Here is a 22,250-nt window from a genome sequence, read left to right as displayed (position 1 = left end):
CACCTTCACCACCAGTTCTCTGTTTCTGACTTGCCTTCAGGCATAAACTGCTGCACTGTCGGATCCAATAAAATGCATCCCCTTTGTGGGCCAGTCTTTGTGGCTTCATCCACCCACGGCTCTTACCAGCCAGCTCTTTCCCTGGTTCTGTCAACCTCTGGACAGGCTACAGTTGAGCCGGAAAGTAGCTACCGTCTCCCCTGGACTGCTTTCCACCAAATGCCAGTCGCCTCCCACCGTGCCTACCCCGGAGCTTCACCAAGCTCTGCTTCACACCAGTCAGTGCCCTTGGGGAGAGCTGCAGAGCTGTTCTCCTGGCCTGCCTCCCCTGGAGAAAGCCCGAGCCACTGCGCAGGAACCTGTGGAGGGCCAGCAGCCTCCTGCCCTGGAGGGACAGCTGCTCTTTGAGGGCACAGGGCGTGGAGCAGGGCCCTTCATTTTCTTGGCTTCCCTCTCAGGGTGCTGGGGCGAGTGAGCTGGGGTGGGGGCAATGGGGTAAATCTCGCCCTGCGGTGCCTGGGACGGGCTTCTGCCCTACGAGTGAGGGCTGGTGAAGGACAGAAGCTGGCGCCTGCCCTTCCTGTGAGATGCCTGCCCCGGGGGAGTGGGGGCGCTGGGGGCAGGAGGCCAGTGCTCCCGGCTGCACCGCAGGGAGCAGAGCTGCCTGCTCTCTGACTGGGGCAGTGTGGGTAACCGAGGGGGTGAGGACTCCGAATGTTCTTACCAAGATTCAGGTTTTCATGAGTAAATGTTTCTCCGTTTGCTGTATTTTTTTTAAAGTAATTTTCACCAGTTGTGGTGGTTCTACAAGGGAGAAGGGGGCAACGGCCTTCGCACGCCACCCACTACAGCAGACTCCCAAGGAGCAGAGCCTTCACGCTCAGCTGACGGCAGTCATGGCTCTGTGTTTCGGATGCTGCTTTGTGACACGTGCCCTCGGTTTGATGGTTCCTAAGTTCTCTTCTGCTTCTACATACGGATGTGTTGATGTTTGAGATGCTTTTATTTTCAAATGACGGCAGAGACACTTAATACAGATGCATCTATTTCCTCTGCCACTTTCATAATCCACATCACAACATTCTCGAGATTAAACAGCTGGCAGGTAAGAGGGTTAATAAATGTCCTGCATACTCTGTAATTTTATGTGTTTTTCTAGAGGTGCACTAAGATATAACCCACACATGAAAATAAACTCACCTGAACACCCAAACTGCACAGAAATTCATCGGAATTAGCACATAAGCCTTGTAGCAAACACTGAGTGAAACTCGCCAAATGTAAAACCGCTCCAGAGAGAGGAGCCACCAGACCTGTCGTCACAAGCATCTGGTTGCCGGTGCCTCACCGTGGGAGACACCCTGAAGGCCACCGCCCTTACTGTCCTGTGTGCCCACAACACCAAGTCGCCAGCACTCCCTTTGCCGACCACGAAGACAAGCATTCATTTAAGTAAAAGAACACACACAGCCATCGCTGAGTGGACACCTACCAGGTGACAGGCGCTATGTGAGAGACAGCGCCCTCCCTCCCCCTGGCGAGCACACGCCTGGGCGCTTACACAGCCCGGGACACGGCGTGGTGAGAAGAGGGGCAGCTAAACTGGCTAATGAACGATGAGAAAGCATTCACTAGAAGGAGAAATATCAACTGACCATTTCAGGAGGAAATACGGCCAGAAATTAAGCCAAAGGACATATATGCAGAGCCAGTGGACACAGGCAACAGTGTGGTGAAGCCCAGAGGCGGGTGGGGGTGGGGAAGTGGGGAGATGGCCGCACGTAAGAGCATGGGACATGAGAGGAGTAACTTAGTCCTGGGACTGGAGCCATAAAGAATAAAGGGCTGGAACAAGCTGTGAAGGTAGGTGGGAACGAAGGAATCTGCCCATGGGAAGTCATTCCGTGTTACCCAGGTTAACATATTAGAGTATCGACATTTAAAAACGTAACTGCAGTGGCTCTGTGCAAAGCCAGAAGGACACGGGCTCCGCCGCAGAGGCCCAGAACCCACAGCACGTCCCAGGGGACACATTTAACTAACGGGCAGGAAAGGGCGGTGGTATTCAGGGTGTCTCCCAGGTCGGGCTCAGGCAACCGCGGGAATTGTGACAACAGAAAGCATGGTGACCAACAAAGTCCGCATCACAGATGCTCAGAGTAGGTGGCTATGTGAGTGGGTGTCAATACAGATCTAAGCCCAAGATGGGGTCCGGGCAAAAGGCACGGATGCTGGCACATGGGTGTTGCCGAGACCAGGAGAGGAGACTTGCTCATGCAGCGAGCCTGCAGAAGGCAGAGTATCCACCAGTGAATGTCAACAATGAAACAGCAGGCGGAGGGACCAGTAAAGGAACCTTTGACCTCAAATCCTAGTTGGGTCAAGATAATAAAACGCAAGAACAAATAAAACTTGGAGTGGATTGGTAACTGTAATCCTAAAGCTGTTGAACATTTGAAAGCATTTAAAATTACTTTAGGAGCTCTGGCCGGGTGGCTCAGTTAGTTGGAGCATCATCCTGTACATCAAAGGGTTGCAGGTTTGATTCCCAGTCAGGGCACATACCTAGGTTGTGGGTTCAATCCCCTGTCAAGTCATGTACAGGAGGCAATCGATCAATATTTCTCTCTCACATCCATGTGTCCCTCCCTCCCTTCCTCTCTCTAAAAAAAAATCAATAAACATCCTCAGGTGAGGATTTTTAAAAATTTACTTTAGGAGTAAGTTTGAAATAAAGAACAATTTTTTACAAGTTTAAAGTAGATATTACCTATTCTGAAATAACCATCTTCTAATCGTTTGTCTTTGGTTTCTTTGCTTATTTCCAAACCTTCACTCTAAAATAGAACAAAAACATTATTTTATGAATAATTTCTTCTATTTAAAAAAAAGCTAAGTTATTACTATATCGTAACAAATGTAACAGCAGCATTTGTGGCACAGCTTTCTCTAAAAACACAAAGTGTCATTTCAGTCTTAAACCTTAAAAGGTTTATGAATACAAGAGTTCTTTTTCTAACCATCATTCTGAATCTGTATATAATATACTAGTGATTAGGAAACTTAAATTTCAAATAATTTTAAACTCAAATCAATTTAATAGAACACTATTTTCTATTAAAAATATGCACAAGAACTGTGTGTTAACCTGAAAGAAATTCAAGCATTTCTTAGAAACCAGTACGTTAACTTTCTGTAGTCATCAACAAGCATTAAAACCACACGGTATTTGGGGACTCGATACAAACAGCAGGTAAATATTAAAGTAAAAGAATGGTTTGTTTATTTTCCTGTACAGACTTCCAAGTACTTTCCAATGGGAAACAAAATAAAGGGTCATTCTATAAATAAGGCAAATGGGACAAGATACTAGGTGTTCTATATTTTTTAAAAAATTAGTATTACTCACCATTGAGGTTCTGCACTAATGAGAACTTTAATCTCATAAACAAGAACAGCCTCAAACCAAGTCTATTGGTGTTAGTTCTTAAGGAAAATTAAGGGGGAAAAATAGTCCTACCTTAAAAGGCAAAACTTCCACAGAAGTGTTTAGCAGAATATCTCCTGGATGTTCTTGGTTGCCACTATGGAACAAATAACTGGAAATACAAAAATAAAAGTACAAATGCAAGTCAGACAAGACTTCACAGAGATTCAGGAAGGCAGCCTTCCCTCAGAGGAAGCATTCTGCATGAGCCGGCACATCAGAACTTGTAACTACACATTATGTTCTGAGTAGTTGTAGGGAACTTAGAAACTGGAGTGCAGCCTTAGGTGGTGTGTTAATTCCTTCTGTCATAAGGCACATGTTTGCTGCTTATTGTACTTCACAGATTAAAAAGTGACAACAGTTTTATATAGCTATTTATACTGCTTTAAATATACAAACCTCTGGACAGAATAATCAAAGTCACATTATAATATTGTGTCTTTTATCAGAAAATGTTCACTAGGACAGCCACGAGTTGTGGCAAGTTCAAAGACTAGTTTCTTGGGGTTTTTTTTTTTTTAGAAAGAGAGAGGAAGGGAGAGAGAGAGGAACATCGATTTGTTGTTCCACCTACTTATGTATTCATTGTGGATCCCTGTGTGTGCCCTGACGGGAATGGAACCTGCAACGTTGGCACATGGGGACGACACTCTAACCTCTGAGCTACCCAACCAGGACCTAAAGACTAGTTTTATCCAGTACAAATTATTTCAGTATTAGTAGAGTAAAAATAAGGTAACCAATTCCAAGTAACTGAGTAATTCCATTTGTCAGTGTTAACAAATATTTGAATAATGACTAATCACATGACATACGATAGTAAGTCAAACACTCTCTGGGTCTGAGTGTAATGTTCTTATGTCTGATACTCTGAAAACTAGTGTGTGGGGGTAGGTATGTGGAGGAGGTGGAAACCACACAGGGCAAACAAAGCATATCTCATCTAAACCTAAAGCGTAAGTTTAAGTGAAGCGGTTACAAATTTCAGCTGAATCGTCAAAACACCTGCATCCAAGTCCTGTGTCTCATTTACTAGAATTTTCACCTTAGCAAGTTGCATTAGCTTTCTGCGTCTGAGTTGTTTTTTTGTTTTTTTGGTTTTGTTCCTGTTAATCCTCACCCAAGGATATTTTTTCCCCACTGATTTTTAGAGAGAGTGGATGGAAATGGGGAGACAGAGAGAGAAACATCGATGTGAGAGAGACAAATCGATTGGTTGCCTCCTGCATGCACCCCAACCAGAGCTGGGGATCGAGCCTGCAACCGAGGTCTGTGCTCTTGACAGGAATGGAGCCTGAGTTTTATCTATACGTACAGTGCAGATATTCCCACCCACATGTGACGGTACCAAGAAGTTTACGAGAACTGACAAAAAGTATTTTACATATTGAATATTCAGCAAATAATAGTTACAATGTGGTCCTGACATAGTTACAGTATGATATTTGTGGGCAGAGATCACCTACGATAAGGTATTGATTTTCAAATGTTACACGGGTCAGGGGCCCTAATAAGAAGCTCCTTTTAAGCTACACCAAAAATCACTCCCAGCACTTTTGCCGAGACACTTCTTTTTAAGACATCTTTGCTGTGGGATATTGTTTCCCACAAAGGCCCGGCGCACGAAATTCATGCGTGGGTACGGTCCCTAGGCCTGGCCTGTGGTCAGGGCCATCTTCCCCAGCTGCCCACAGCCGGCCCCGCCCCCCGCCACCACCCACCCCCGGTTACCCGTTCACCATTGCCTGACGGCCGGGGGAAGGGACCAAGAGGTGGTCAGTGCACCTCACAGTGTCTGGTCCAGCAGTCGTTCTGGTCATTTTGCCGTTAGGGTCAATTTGCATATTACCCTTTTATTATATAGGATGGGTCATTCAATATCTCAGCTATAGATGCAAAAATATGGGTGGGAAGCCACTCAAAAAAAAAAAGAGAAAAACTAGAGCCCAGCAGTAGTTGGTGTGGCTCAGTTGGTTGGGTGACATCCTATGCACAGAAGGGTCCCTGGTTCCATTACCAGTCAAAGCACATGCCCAGGCTGTGGGCTCCGGCCTGCAGGAGGCAGCCAATTGATGTTTAGCTCTCACATCAGTGTTTCTCTCTCTCTCCCCCTCCCTTCCTCTCTCTCTAAAAACCAATTTTAAAAAATCTAAAAATAAAAAAATAGAGCCCATGGATATAATCTGGAGTTTAGGCAGACTGATTCAGAGGCGTTTGCTGTGCAATTACATATAATGAAAAACTCAATACCACCTAAAAAACATTTAGCATTAGAATGAGTCAATGATGATTGAGCCATGCGATGGGGTACTATGCAGCCATTGAAATGTCTATGAATCATGTATGAATATACTTGAAAATATAAGGTATAAAAAATTACATATACATCATGGTCTCAAAGTATAAAGTATACAGAATTATCAAGAAACAAAAAGGTGCCAATATGGTCACATGGTGTCCTTGGGTTTTGATTTTTCCCTTATTCTTCATACATTTAAAGTTTTGTATAATGAACTCATAGCATGCTATATAGCTAGAAAACATTTTTCCTAATACTTCATGTCTGCATTGATAAACACAACTTCTATTTTTTCCCCCAGTAGCATATGTTATTGTGAAAATGAAAAAGTCATTGCTTTTTTTTCTGTCCTAAGACAGAAAATTCATGAGTTTCTACTAGAAAAGCATCCTCAGTAGGAGCATGTAAAACTACTTCACCGAGGTTAACTGTAAGAAATTTGATCTCTAATATATGAGTTTTCAGGCAGCTCTTCAATGGAATTATTTTCATTTGCTAAAAATAAACCAATAGACACAGCTTGAGGTTATTCTTGTTTATCAAGAAGGTGAAAGAAAATTATTGTTTCTAATTCTGTGATGACTCTTTAAATGTGGCAAATGATACCTCAAAGTGCAGATTACCACTATATAGTAGAAATGAGCATTAAATAACAAATATTACATACTCATATAAGTGCAAAATATAATTTTAAAGTATTTTTTATATTTTCCCAATAATATTTCCATTGCTTAAAACATTTTTACACTTAAATTCCTCTTTAGAATCAGTTTAGAATAAGGAAAGAAAATTTAAAACATTACATTATAGCTATGCATTGTTTTTGTCCACCTTAAAACAGAATTATTCCAAATGACTTTTGGCATAGTCTAAAAACCAAATGGACCTCTCATGAAAACGCCTAACATAATAAACCAGAGACTAGAGAATTATATTCTTTTCTAGGGATCACATGTAAGTAATACTACAGTCTGGACAACACAACCAGAACTGAGCGAAGTCTGAAGGACTCATGACTGCGAAATAAGACACAGGGAGAAAGAGCCCTAAACTTTGTACAATGGACATAATTTTAGAACACATAAGAGGGTTGTGAATTCCTCCATGATATACTAAAAGGAATCCAGCATTTGCAAAGCCATTGATTAGAAATAGGCATAGTCTGTTAGACTTGTCATTTCAACCAATTTGCTGCGTAACCAACTCATATCTTAGGAGATATTCCAGGATAAGGACGTGAAAACAAATTTGAGATTTTGCAGCACAGTGCTACTTAAAAGTATGAAAAAACTATACTAAATACATGTTCAGAAATACCAAGAGAATTTATCAAATATGCTAAATGCTGCTACTTTATCTGAAAACAACAAACCCATTTTATTACCAACTTGTGGGGAATGTATTTTATAACCCAACACTTGGGACCCACTGTCTCCTCACATCTGTTATACACAAAACACTTCCATCATAAATCACATTGTAAAAGATGTCTAAACTGTAAGACCAAACATGTTTCAATCATCACCAACCTTTCCACATTGACCGGCTTATCAAATTTAAACAAGATGTAGTCTCCTGCTGTCGGAGTGATAGCCCAGAAGAAATCCTCCCCCATGTATGTTTTCTCCAGTGTGTGTCCTTGGTAGACCTTCAGAGAAGTAGATACTTCCGCAGGTGGGTTTACATGGATTTTAAGAAGTAATGGTTTCATGTAATCTTTATCCTAGGAGGAGAACACATATGCGATTAAAACAACCCATAGCTTATTCTTAAGGGGAAGAACAATAATGCACTGAGTAACAAATCGTACGTTCATGAGAAAAATCAAATGAAATCACCAACCGTAAGTTTCTGGAGTTTTCCTGTTAGTGAAGAATGCAGACCAACGTGCTGAAAGAGGGAAGGTCTGAAACGAATTCGTAGGTTTGCTTTCTGTCTATCACAATGTTTCTAAATATTAGGGAAAAAATCATGTTAGTGTTACATTATAAAGTGAAATCTTGTCCTCATCTGAAAACTGAGGAGTGCTTTAGGTAAACATTGAAAAGAAAATCCAACTCCATCTCATAATTGTAAGTCACATTTCTCAGGTTGCTCACTGAGGCATTAATAGAATCACTGCCTACCTGATAAACAGACAATATGCAAAAATTTAAACTAAGCACATCTAAGGGAAGAGTTAAGGATTTAATTTCAACTATTTCTCACACTATGTCAATATAGACTTGACTTTTAATATTAAAATTCACAGAGAGGAACCAAGATGGCGGCATAGGTAAACGCCTGTACTTGCTGCTTCCCACAACCACATCAAAATTACAACTAAAATACAGAACAACTATCACCCGGAACCACAGGAAAGCTGGCCGAGTGGAAGTACAACCAGAGAGGTAAAGAAGAAAGCGCACAGAGACTGGTAGGAGGTGCGGAGGCTCGGAACGGGCTGGTCCGGCACCCGGGTGTGCTGCTGTTTTAATTGGGAGGGAGATCACCTCTTTGGAGGCTGCCTGGAGGAGAAAGCCCCACACCAGACCCCCAGCCCAGGGTCCCAGAGCTGGGGAAAGAAGTCCCTACGGACTGTAAAAACCAGTGCGGATTGGGGCTGAGTGACACACAGGCTGCTGGAGACCCAGCTGCTCCTCTTAAAAGGCCGGCACCGGGAACTGAATTTACGAGCTCCCGCTTGCTCTAAGCTCCAGTGCTGGGCAAGGCTCTGGGGAACCCAGACACATACGGGGAGAAACTGGACTGTCTGGCATGGGGCAGGAACACGGGGGCGTCTTTTTTCCAGATGGAGGTGCTCGCAGCACTCATTGTTCCTCTGCTGGGACCTCCGGATGCAGGGCTGACTGGCAGCCATTTCTGTTTGCTCCACCCTGGAGATTCCCTGAAACCCCGCCCCACCCAATTTACAACCCCACCCAAGCTTTGCACAACAGCTTTTGAATATGAATAGCCTGTCCTTTCTCCTAAAACCTGTCAGACAAGCTGCAGCTGGGTCAGGGAGCCCCAAAGCTATCAATGAAAGACCCAAGACCCACACCAGCACCAGCCTGCCTTGCTTCACAGCTGGGCCTTGTCTGGGCACTTCCATCCCCGATAAAAAGAAGAGGAATCTACAGAGCTCTCTGTAGCTCCTGCTGGGTGGCCCCAGGCAATGGCTGACTTTGCACCTCCTTGGAGATTCAAGAGCCAGTGAACCCAGTAGTCAGTGTGAGACCATACCAGATTACAACTCTGCACATCCACAAGCGACACACTCAAGGGGCAGACTCAGTGAGCACCAAAGCCCCACTGAAGCAAGTCCTGCCCCATAAGGGTGTCTCCAGCACAGAAGTTCTCCCACTGCAGATACAGCTGATTCTCACAGCCAACTGGCCTGGAGGTCAGTTCCTCCCAGTGATACCAACAGCAATCAAGCCTCAACTACAATAAGACTGTGCACACAGCCCACAAAGGGGTGCACCAAGAGTGTCTACCTCAGGTGAATGAGGAGGCTGAGCCACTGGGCCCTATAAGACACCTACTACACAAGGCCACTCTATCAACTCAAGGAGACATAGCAGCTCTACCCATTTCTAGTAGAAATAAACACAGGGAAGCAGCCAAAATGCAGAGACAAAGAAACATGTTACAAATAAAAGAAATGGAAGGAAGCGAACTACTGGATATAGAGTTCAAAACCACAGTTATAAGGTTACTCAAGAATTTTCTAGAAACCTCCAAGGAACTTAGTGAGACCTTCAAGGATCTTAGTGAGAATGCCAAAAAAATGGAAAAGGACCAGTCAGAAATTAAGCATACACTAACTGAAATAAAGAATAATGTACAGAGATTCAACAGTAGACTAGAGGATCCCAAGAATCAAGTCAATGATTTGAAATACGAGGAAGCAAAAAACACCCAACCAGAAGACCAAAAAGAAAAAAGAATCCAAAAATATGAAGATAGTGTAAGGAGCTTCTGGGACAACTTCAAGCGTAGCAACATCCAAATTATGGGGCCGCCAGAAGAAGAGAGAGCAAGATATTGAAAACCTATTTGAAGAAATAATGACAGAAAACTTCCCCTACCTGGTGAAAGAATAGACTTACAAGTCCAGGAAGTGCAGAGAACCTCAAACAAAAGGAATCCAAAGAGGACCACACCAAGACACATCATAATTAAAATGCCAAGGGCAAAAGACAAAGAGAGAATCTTAAAAGCAGCAAGAGAAAAACAGTTAGTTACCTACAAAGGAGTACCCATACGACTGTCAGCTGATTTCTCAACAGAAACTATGCAGGCCAGAAGGGAGTGGCAAGAAATATTCAAAGTGATGAACAGCAAGAACCTACAACCAAGAATACTCTACCCAGCAAAGCTGTCATTTAGAATTGAAGGTCAGATAAAGAGCTTCACTGACAAGAAAAACCTAAAGGAGTTCATCACCTCCAAACCAGTATTATATGAAATGCTGAAGGGTATCCCTTTTTAAGAAGAGGAATAAGAAGAAAAAGGTAAAGATAAGAAATTATGAACAACAAAGTGACAATAAGTACATATCTATCAACAAGTGAATCTAAAAATCAAATAAATAATGAATCTGATGAACAGAATAAATTGGTGAATGGAATAGACTCAGGGGCATGGAACAGACTGACGATTCTCAGAGGGAAAGGGGCTTTGGGGGGTACAGGAAGAGATTAGACAAAGATCTTATATGCATCTATGCAGTACCTATGGACACAGACAATAGGGTGGCAAGGGCCTAGGGTGGGGTGGGAACCAAATTATGGGGGTTCCAGAAGAAGAGAGAGAGCATCTATAATAATCTCAACAAAATAGATTTAAAAAAGAAGAAACGAAAAAGACATATAAATGACAAATCTGGATTATTAATAAAATAAATTTCTAAAAAGCAAAAATATTAAGATGCGCAAACTATAAACTAAAGGTTTGGGTCAAACAGACAAAATATACAAGAAGGTAATATAATTAAGAATTTGCAAATAATTAAAGGGACATTTGGTTGCATGAAAGCAATTTGAAAATGTAAGGCAATAACTTGACTATAAGCAGGTAAACGATATGAAAAGAGCCACCGATACATCTATCTCAGCACAGTTAAGGACGTCTATGTTTCAATCAAAGTGCCTCGGAGCTTAGACTTCAGATCAACCTGACGTCAAACTGATCAGAGTGCGAGACACTCGATGCCAGCAGGGCTCTCAACGGGTGTTAGTTTGGAGCTTCAAATCAGCCGCAGCCAGCTGGTCATGCTTTCATTAACTCTTCGTTTTGAATGACTTTTTATAAGTTTTAGGTCAAGAACATGTTTAAAAAGACATTTATAAAACATTTCCACTTTGAAAGACCTCCAATAATTTACTGGGTATTAAAAGGCCTGATTTTGGGGGGAACCACTGTTCCTCGTATTTGTTATACACACACAAAATTCCATCATAAATGGCATTATGAGTAAGAGGTATGAACTGTAACACCAAATATATTTCAAAATTCACCAACCTTTCTACATTGACTGGCTTATTGAATTTAAATAAGAGGTGAACATTATTACTAACACTAGAACAGAAGTAAAGGAGTATATTTTATTCACACAAATTCAACTACTCAAGTGGAAGGAGAGAGAGACAGAAGGGAAAGAACAAAGGGAGTGGAGAAGAACCAACAGGGCCTGAGGCTGAGCCAAACACTCAACAGGCAATGGACACATGTGGGCCGGAAAAGTCAGAGCCGGTCAATCAGCCTTTGGAAAAAATGTGAGATTGCTTTGAAGGGTTTCCCAGACCACGCCAAGGAGGCCATTCCAGATACCAGCAAGTATGTGTGGCAGCTTCTCTGACGTCTAGTGGAAGCAAGTGAAGAAGTACGGACCGCAGAGAAATGTGGCCAAGGAGTGAAAGAATAGATACAACGGCCAAAGGGCTGTGGACTTAAATGCACCGGTGATTTAAAGGGTTTTCATTGTTTTAATTTTTACTATCAGGAATTTTAACCTCAAGGGCTCACTTTAGAACCTAGCCATCTATTAGATTAAACTGCACAGGACCCAAATAAATGCAAGCATATTTTAGGAGTGAAAAGATGGCGTTAAATTTTTTATCCTATAATAAAAAATTCCTGTAATTCACAAAGAAAACACAGGGAAGGCCTTACATCATGGAATGAAGGCAGTGATAGCTACAGAAGATAATGTCCTAAAAGTGCATTGGAAGGTAGCATGATAAAACTATTCTAGGGAATATAAGGTCATAAAATCAAATTAAATCACATGTCTATTTGTTAGAATGGATATTAAGTCAACCATATAATAATATATCTTTTAATAAATAGTTCGTGTCATTACATGTCACAACTTACTTATTCATTTTTAAGAATGTACACCCATATTTTATTTATGCTTACACCAAATAAATAAAAATTTCCTTTTTCAGAGGTACAATTCAAATTGGACAAGAAAAACATCAAATTAATTTTTGCAATAAGATTTCTAAGAAAGTACCTTGATGTTTGAATAATCAAAGCAAAAGTCATCGTTCACTTATCACCACCAAAAAGGTCAGCATGTGAGTATGAACATTGGTTTCTTCCAAGTAATAAACTGAAAGGTACTTTTGTGACCTGCCATTATTTTGGTGTAAAATATCACTTCTATGTTATTCCCTATTTCCAGGCGTATAGGAGTCTGATATTGTCCCCAAAGTATTTATAAAAAGAAAGCTGACAGAGAATCTGAAGAAAATTTAAGTAGCCCACAGAGGACAGATATGACCCACACCTGCAGCCAACAGCAATGAGACAGCAGAGCCTAAAGACACGAGACACACTGATCAGAACTGAAAGGTGGGCTTAACTTATTCATTGGATTTTCCCGCTACTATTTAAAAGTCACTCTATTACTGAAACTTTTGTCAGTTCAAGAAAGAAGACAAGCACTCAAAATGTTGTGGAAACACCTATTTAACTAACTGTTCATTCATAAAATCTAGCTCCCTAAAAGTCACTTTCATGAAATATAGAAAAGAAGCTTCTTCCACCTCATGGGAAATTAACTTACTGCATCTTTTTCAGGGTTGCAGACTTTCACCCAAAGAATGTGGTCCAAGAGCCAGTCAATGGGCTTCTCCTTATAGAACATAAATATGAATTCCACAATCAGAGTGAGGTCTGGCGCTTGAAACATTTTACCTGAAAAGATATTCTAGTCAACGGCGGTAATAAAGAAGCCAAACATGCATACAGCATATGTCAGGGAAACCTACACAACAAATAAACTAACTCATGGTGCTCTTTCAACTATGAGTCATTATGAATAATGTCCCCACTTGTCTGATCACAATAACAAACTTGCTTTGGGTCAACATGGAGCTATCATCCTATATAATAAAAGGGCAATATGCAAATCAACTGAACGGCAGAATGACTGATCATTATGATGCACACTGACCACCAGGGGGCAGATGCTCAATGCAGGAGCTGCCCCCTGGTGGTCAGTGTGCTCCCACAGGGAGAACAGCAGCGGTGGTGGGAGCCTCTCCCACCTCGAGGCGGAGCTAAGGATGTCTGACTGACAGCTTAGGCCCGCTCCCTGCGGGGAGCGGCCCTGTAGACCTAAGCTGTCAGTCTGACATCCCCCCAGGGATCCCGGACTGCAAGAGGGCACAGGCCGGGCTGAGGGAGCCCCCTGAGTGCACGAATCTCATGTACCGGGCCTCTATTCTGGATATAAATGGAAGTAGTGAATTCCTGATTTTCTCTATTACAAATCTATCATACAACTACTGGTTCAAAGGATTCAAGAATCAAGTCAGAGATTTTTTCCTTCATGTCTTAATAAGATTCTTCCCATTTTAAAAAAAAAGGAATTTAAGAGGGTTAGGTAAAAACAAATTTTTAAAATAATAAATGCAAAAAACAAGGACTCCTAGTTCTTCTGTCTTCACTTAAACCTTCACAAGTAAAGATGTTTTTTGACTCTTAAATTAAGGTTGAGATAAGTGATCAGCAAGATCAAAGGCCCAGCCTCTAATATTTAAAGTTTTAAAGTACTATAGGAAGTGAAATGTTATCCTCTGGGTGTTTTTCTAAACCTGTAAATTTCCTTCAATTCTTTGATTTTCAACATATTCTCTTTAGTTGGATAATTTAGGAATGTTAGTGAAAAACTTTTTAAATTAGCATCCTGACTAGTCAATAAAAGAAACAAATGAATACAAATTAATCACTGGACAGTAACTTCATGTACTACATCAAATACCAGGAATTCATATTACAAAACTGTTAACTTGACATTTTTTAAAAGCCAATCTTGCAAAGGCAGTGGGCTATTGAAGAGGGTCACAGAGAATTCAGACATGCTCACAGAACCATGGCTGGCTTTGCATGTGGACATACGGAGGGCTGCCTTGTAGAACTCTAGAGTAAATACTACAACCTTAGAAATCTCCAAATACTATTCTGGGTTGCCTTACATCATTTCTCTAAGCTGAATTTCCTCAAAAGCAATACATTTCCAAAAAATAAAGACAACTTTAAAGTAAATAAAAAAATTAAAAAAAGAATGAGTCCAACATCCCAAGACTCACAATTATTTCTGAAAAGTAGATAAATCCAACACTTTTCTTACCAATGAAGCCCAGCTGGGAGAACTCTAGTATCATCCATTCCTCAGAAGAAAGTTGAAGGGCAAAATTTTTGATAGTGTTAAAGTAATTCGGTTTGGCAATAATATCATCTTCAAGCTAAAGAAAGAGGGGAAAGATTTAGATAGACAGACCATTTTTATTATGAAAAATAATCAAGCATACTTTATCATGAAAATCAAATAAACAATGGTCAAAAATGATGAAATTACAAAACTAAATTTTATTAAAAGAAAATGAGGAAAATAAAAGGGAAAATGCAAAATGCAAGTCGACTAAACCATTCCCATACTCTGCGAAAGAACAACAGCACTCCATGAATTACTCCTTTTTGGTCGTTTTATACTGCCCAATGTGATTTCGCACTGCCTTTCTTCTTTTCAAAGGAAAATAATTTTTTGTAGGCCTTTAATTTATTTTTCCTTTTTACATAAAACATATACCAAGTCAAAGAGAGAGTCAAAGAAAAATCTAGTAGCTTCCCTTCTCTGCCCTCCACCCTGCTAGCTGGGGTGGCCAATGTTAAAAGTTGGTTGTGCATCAATTCAACACCTTCTATATGGACATACAGCACATAAAGACCCATACACACTTCCTCCAGGTTCCCACCCACCTCTACGATTTTATTTAAAAAGGGGGCCATACATTTTTCTCTTCATATACCATGAATAACTTTCAGGTTAATAAATACATCTTTAAATCATCCTTTTTAATAGATGTGTAATAGTCCATGCTACAGTTGTACAACAGTTCATTCAACTTGCCCAGCTCACGGGCAGACATACAGCTTGCTTCTCATTTTTTGTCTGTGCCAACAATGCTGTACTGATATGCTTCTACTTACATACTTTTCATTTCTGTAGATTCCTAAAAGTTCCTTTTTTACATTTTGAAAGATATCTTCAAAATCCTTAAGAAGCTGTAGCAGCTCCCAAGGTGCCAGTTAACCCCATGTGCTCTGCCAACACCTCGTGTTAACTACGCTCAGAATTGCTGCCAGTTCCACAGGGCGTTGACAGAGACCAGCGATCATGGATGCATGCAAAGTCCTCCTCCCCAGAATCTTCTTTCATATCATTTTAAAGTCACAAGGTAATTTTAATATCCTAAGAAAACTTTTCCTTTTCTTAATTTCACATTATCATTTCGAGTTATCTAAAAATAAATAATTTTCACTTATTTTAGGATTTAAAGTTTTCATGTCTTTAAGTCCTCTAAGATTACTTCTTCCTCTCTGTGTAACAGTAGTATTTGGAAAGATATGATACTGACTCACCAAATATTTATTGAGCCTTTATTATGTCCCAGACCTGCACTAAACCCTGGGAATAAATCAGTGGCATAAGGCACCTATGATATATTAAGTAACACCAAATAGGCTATAAAACGATATGTACACTATGATTCTGCGCTTACAAAAAGGGTTGTTAAATGAATTTATATGTGTAAAGCGTAAATTGTAAACAGCAATGCCTGACATATGGTAAGCATGCAATAGACGCTAGTTCATAGCTGCTGCTGTTACTAAATACTGACCTCTGCCGTTACATACTGACCCTGTTCAGGGGAAGTGTTCCATATCATCCTCCTTCTAAACTCCAACCCCTCCTTAATTTCCTAAACATTTACTTTTCCTATACTTTACGAAAAATCTTTAAGGTTGCATTAATTTTCTCCTTGGAAAGCAAATTTTAAAAATACAGTATAGTTTTAAATTCTCTCTAAAAAGTTCTTGACCATAATGTGTTTATATAGTGGTCCTAGAATAAACAGGAAGGTTCAACTACATTAATATTTGGGATATGTTAAAATAAAACATTTTGAAATTATAGTAAGACTTCTCTAAGGTATTTCAAGGAAATGTACTCTTTAAATTTAGGATATTGGCCTTTATATGGTTAAATGCTGTATACTGTTATATACAACCAGAGGACCCGTGCACAAATTCGTGCACAGATGGGCTCCCTCAGCCTGGCCAGTGATTGAGGCCTATCAGGGGAGAGACCCCAGGAGGTTGGCCGGCTGGCCCCTCCGACCGGGGCCTATGGGGGGGGGGGGGGGCAGGCTGGCAGGGGGGAGGGACTGCGGGAGGTTGGCTATGGAAGCACACTGACCACCAGGGGGCAGCTACTGCATTGAGCATCTGGCCCCTGGTGGTCAATACACGTCATAGCGACTGGTCGACTGGTCGGTCTGGTCATAACAGTCGCTTAGGCTTTTCTATATATAGATGTTCAGTTCTGACCCTACCATCATTTACATCTCCCTTTCTGCGAACCAAGGAAGAGTTCATGCCCATTTGTCATGTGTTTTTTTAATCCTCACCTGAGGGGTGAGGACATTTTTTTTTTCATTGATTTTTAGAGAGAGTGGAAGGGAGGAGGAAGGAGAAGAGAGAGAGAGAAACATTGATTGGTTGCCTCCCACACACCCATGACTGGAGGTGGAGAATTGAACCTGCAACCCAGGTATATGCCCTTGACTGGGAATGTTGAACCCCAGGCCCTCCAGTGCACAGGCTGACACTAACCACTAAGCCATGCCAGCCAGGGTCATGCCCATTTGAATGCAGCTGGCCCAAGGTGTAATGTCAAGGGAGACAAAGTCTGACCTTAGTTAAGCCCACCTTCCCATGTGATGCCAAGCTTTTTCCTTCTTTCCTCTCCTCCCAAAGTCCCTTCCCATCTCTCCCAACCCCCAGTAACTGCCCACCATTTCCTTTCTGATTCAGGGACCAGAATACCTTTTCTTAACACTTTCATCAAAACATCCTCCCAGGTAAGGACCTCATAAACTTTTTATACAAAAAAACACACAAAAGAAACCCTGACAGACTTAGTGTCTCAGGGGTATTTGTATTTCAAACAAGGAATAATGACCTTTGGTGAAAGAAATGAATTGGGAAATTTAAGCTTAAGTCACTAAGGAAAATGAAATTTGAAAGAAAAATAGCTTCCCAGATTACTGAGATGTTGTCTACCTGGCTAACTTAAAACCCGTATCACTATAGATTTACTATTCTAGCCATGCTAATAAAATAAAATGTCAGTTTTATTACCTAAATGTAAATATATTGTAGCATACAAAAAAACCCCACTATATTAATAGAACCACTAAAAAAATATGGAAATCCTTCTTTAAAATTTTTCATATAATTAATTCTTAGTTCTTTTTAACAGTGGAAACAGGGAGGATGAGAAAGGAGAGGAAGGATGAGAGAAGAGGAGGAGGATAAGAGGAGAGGGAGGGATGGGAGAAAAGGAAAAAAGAGATGAGCAACCTGCCCACTGTCATACCACTAAGTGGAGAGCTAGTGTTTGTGCAAAACCAGAGAATGGAACTTCAGAGCCCACATTCTCAGTGACTAGGAGAGATGCTTCTGCCCTCGAGATATCGTTCTGATCTTAGAGATCTGAGAGGGCTTATGCTTTTAACACACCCTGTTTTAATGAAAATATACCCTTGATGTTATCACTTTTTCTTTAAAAGTGTGAAACACATTAAAGAAATAACCACACTTACCTGGATGTAATATATGCCCTTTTCCTGAGCATACATCATTAGAAAACAATAATCTAGGTTTTGCTTTGTTCTCCATCTGAAATAAAAATTTTCACAAATAAGGATCAGACTCAAATTAGGCAAAAGAGGATTAAATGTATTACATTTTGTGATATATATTATGATATAACATTGTAATCTATATTTTAAAAGGCCTGTGGCCCTAACACCGTAACAACCAAGACCAGCTCGGGTAGGCAGAGCTGCAAACGCGGCAGGGCAGTGGGTGGGCGTGCGGGTGGGTGGGGCTGTGTGATTTCACGTGCTGGGCTTCTAGTATTCTATAATATGTAATATATTACATAGACACAATATGTATATATTTTATATACATGATATATACACAATATATGTCCACATAGACATACAGATATCTAGATACACACACATACATAATATATGCACTTAGAGGAGAGAGTGAGATTTCACTTTTCTCTAATGACGCCATTGTCAAAATGTATTCCCCAAAAGACTAATTCTCAAAACATCCTAAGGAAAAATGAAGTCTAATGCCAAGAAAGTTTTGGAAGCACACATATTTCCCCTCGGGAGATACACGAATATGCATATAGAGGCACTGAAACATCCAGCAGTAAATACAGTTGTTGAAAAAAAATTGTAACCCAGTATTTTCTAAACTTCCTTGACCACTGAACCTTTTTTCAGTAACATCTTCATGTCTCTGGGAACTAGTCTTCAACAATTATACTTTGGGGATCACTGCTCTGGTGCCTAAAACTGTGCTCTAAGCAGGTAGAAATTAATAAATATGTATTGAATGCTTAAAAACCCAAGACATCCTATTAAAATTTACAACATTAAGTTCTTTCAGTGAATCCTGGTAGCCTATAGAAACTGACTAATTTTAAATAAGAGAAGTGGTTCTAAAGGTCAGGTAAAAAAACCCACAACAACCAGTAGAATAAAAGCTTTGAATCATATTAAGCAAACTTCTCCATAATACAGCTAATACAACTACCTAGAATTTTTTACTAAATTCAACCCTAATTTTTTGAAAAATAAAATTATATTTATTGAGAGACAATTAGCCAATTATGAGGACATATCTGTCTTTGGGACAAATTAACAACTCAAGATGTACAAATCTCTTCCCAAAATACCGTTTTTCCTTTTCTCTAGTTACAGAAAATCCAAAACTAATACCATTATTTCTTACTTTGTTTTTAATAACACAATGAAAGCTAAGTCCTTCAGTTTTAGAGAGCCAGACACAAATCCAATAGACTAAGTACTATAATACAATTTTGCAGGACAGTATTATTATTTCTGTCCCTTTATTGAGTCAGCTCTCATTAATGCTGCATACAGATCTGAGATGTCCACCGCCCCGGGTCGCAGATAGCAGGCTTGGATGGTGGCAGGGCAGGCAGGATGGCGCTGTCCCGCCCCACTGCCCCGGGTCACAAATAGCAGGCCCAGATGGCTGTGGGGCAAGCAGGATGGTGCTGTCCCACCCTGCCTGCAGTATGCAAATTAGCCACCATCTTTGTTGGTGGTTAATTTGCATATCGCACTGATTAGCCAATGGGAGGTGTAGCAAAGGTATGGTCAATTACCATGTTTGTCTATTATTAGATAGGATTACATTCACAAGGGTGAGGGTTCTAAGAAACACAGGCTCACCTTACTCTTTCTTTAGAGTCTCCAAATGTCGTCTTTAAGTTTGTCAAGTCAGGATAATAGCTTCCAGGAGGTGATATTATTTCCACCAAACCAGAACTGATTTCTTTAGAAAATCTATCATGAGAAAGGTTAGTTGAGTTATTTAAGCTCTGTGGGATTTTATTTATCTTAATGCTCAACTTACTGTGTTATCATAAAACATATCAGTAATGAACACACTGTGTTCAAAGAAGTAGTTAGTTCATCAATGATTTTCCAGAAACTACAGATTTTTCTAATAGCACACGTTTTTAAAAAATAATGCTTTTAAAAAGTGTAAAGTGCCACTATTCTTGGAGCAGCATGGAAATCCTAGGCCAAATGCAGGTATTACTTTCCTACAAAGTACAAGAATTTTAACAAATCAAATCGAGATGTCACAGAAAATAGAAATTCAAGAAAAACAAAGTGATGAAGGAGTTTGCGCGCGTGCGCACGTGTGTGTATGTACAAAAATCGAAGTTCTTTAATTTTCAGGAAGGTTTAGTTGTCGGTTATACACTATATGTCGTTCTAAACTAGTGTTTCTCACTGAGAGCACTCCTGCCCCTAAAGGCTGCCCTGAGCAATGACCAGACATGTGGTCCTCACCACTATGGACAGCACTGACATCGAGTGGGTAGACAGACATCAGGGATGCTGTTAAACACACTACAATGCAGAGGACAGTCCTCACAACAAACAATTATCTAGCCCAAGATGTTAACAGTGCCAAGGTTGAGAAACTGTTCTAAAGTTTTTTAAACCAATCTTACTTACTCAATAGTAACTTCCTTCTCATTTGCATTCTCCATTATTTCATTTTTGCAAATCTCCACAAAATGGCTGTCTAACTACCTGTCTTTGCACAAATGTTCTTAGTGCTTAATTTTCACTTTTTTTTTTCCTGGGCATGGTTTTCCTACACATTGATGAAGAAAGGCATTGATAGAATCATTGCATGTGCCCCACAGACCTGCCCATGTGGCCCATGTGAAGGGGACTAGTAATTATTGCTCTGGTCCTCTATTAAGGAATCTATACTGTATGATAGTACTTTTATGAAGGCTGCCAAGAAATTGAGCACTTGAGAAAAAATCTAACAAATACAGAGTTTAATCTGGAATTATACATATTTTTTAAATCTCTGGATTTAGAACTGTGATGGACAAATATAAAGCCACAGTATTTTAAATCTAGAGTTGGCAAATAATTGTTGCTTCTCTTTTCTCTTTTTAACTAGAAGATAAGTGTTTAGGGGGCAAAAACAGGCAGAATTCAATGATGAAACCATATCAAGACTGATTTTTTAACATTACTATTAAGACTACCACCAGAGCAGTATTTTACAAATTAATGATACCTGAAATTTACTAAGCTTTCTATCTGTAGTTACCTGCGATGTGCCTTGCTCACAGTAAATTGTTCCTCAACCTTTGCAAAATAGATTAGATTCAGACACAGTTTAGCACTGAGGTTTGAGGCTGCTAAATGATTATCTGCCGTAACAGCAGAAAATTTTTGCTTGGTAAACACGGTGAAAAATTTAAGTAATCTCGTATGATTCTATGTTCACTGTTCTCCAGATTAAAGACTGTCATTTGATAATGTTATATACATATAACATTCAAGTCTTTTCTAAACATACCAATTTATCCCATCAGATAACTGGATGTACACCTTCTTTATGACAATGCCAAAGACCAAATATAGGTGGTCCAATGAACACTGAATTCCAGAGAAATGAATTATAAAAGAAGGCATTATCTTTTAGCAGAAAGAGAAGAGATAATAGTAATGATTATTTTCATTTCCATAATTAAGAAGAACTTACTCTTTCTCCAGGTTGGCTATAACACCGTGTACATAATCAATATCTGTCTGGGAAAGAAAAGAAAATTGTACCTACGTTCATTGTTTTTATTTTTTTATTTAACTTTTAATACTGAACTCAAAATCAAATAAGTGAATAAAACATTCATTGAAAACATTACATTAGATTTTCAGGTAAGTTATGGGATTTGCACTTATGTACCGGTATTCTACTTTAATGCACCACTAGACATCATTGAGTATTTACTAATACAGTACGTAGATAACTAAGGTTTCATTATTTTCAATTGTCGATGTTCAATAGAAAAAATTAAGCACAAAAACTATTACTACTTCTTCTGAAATATCTAAACTGTAAGTAATGAATGAACAGTGTCTGTAAGCAGGCGACAGGGAAGGGAAGATGTGTCCACTGCGAATCATAAAACCTAGCTTCAAGATTTGCCTCTGTACTCACTGGCCTGTACAACTTAGAGTAAGCCACTTCTCTGAGCCTCAGTTTCCTGCCCTATTTAAAAAAAAAAGTGGGAGGAAAAATCATCTCAGAGACTATGACAGTGAGTGATAAAAATGGAACAAAAAGCTGTATTATTCTGTATTATTATTATCAAGTTGATAATAAAAACCAAAGTCAAGAGCATTTTAACCAGAGTTAGAAGTAAATATTTATCAGGCCTACTATGTACTTAGTAATTATATACTGTAAGCACAGATCCAATACCCCTATCAATTTTAAATTCAGTGACAGCTTACATTAAAA

At 40.0% G+C, this 22,250-nt stretch overlaps 1 protein-coding gene across 1 annotated transcript in view; it reads right to left on the bottom strand.

Moving 5' to 3' along the window:
- MGAT4A (alpha-1,3-mannosyl-glycoprotein 4-beta-N-acetylglucosaminyltransferase A) overlaps positions 1-22,250 on the bottom strand; it is a 104,395-nt gene that overhangs the window by 5,691 nt on the left and 76,454 nt on the right. Inside the window, exons 6-14 of the mRNA XM_070429878.1 lie at positions 21,492-21,538; positions 19,640-19,753; positions 17,957-18,032; positions 14,419-14,533; positions 12,850-12,980; positions 7,632-7,739; positions 7,319-7,512; positions 3,521-3,599; positions 2,771-2,837 (exon numbers count right to left, since the gene is read on the bottom strand). Of these exons, the coding sequence (XP_070285979.1) occupies positions 2,771-2,837; positions 3,521-3,599; positions 7,319-7,512; positions 7,632-7,739; positions 12,850-12,980; positions 14,419-14,533; positions 17,957-18,032; positions 19,640-19,753; positions 21,492-21,538 (931 nt within the window). The remainder of the gene's footprint in view (positions 1-2,770; positions 2,838-3,520; positions 3,600-7,318; positions 7,513-7,631; positions 7,740-12,849; positions 12,981-14,418; positions 14,534-17,956; positions 18,033-19,639; positions 19,754-21,491; positions 21,539-22,250) is intronic.

Source organism: Myotis yumanensis, unplaced genomic scaffold (genome assembly GCF_028538775.1).
Source record: "Myotis yumanensis isolate MYYU_CA2020_CCGP unplaced genomic scaffold, mMyoYum1.0.hap1 SCAF_11, whole genome shotgun sequence".
Classification (NCBI taxonomy): Eukaryota; Metazoa; Chordata; class Mammalia; order Chiroptera; family Vespertilionidae; genus Myotis; species Myotis yumanensis.
The sequence above is the reverse complement of the archived record's forward strand: the minus strand, read 5'-3'. Positions and strand labels throughout refer to the sequence as shown.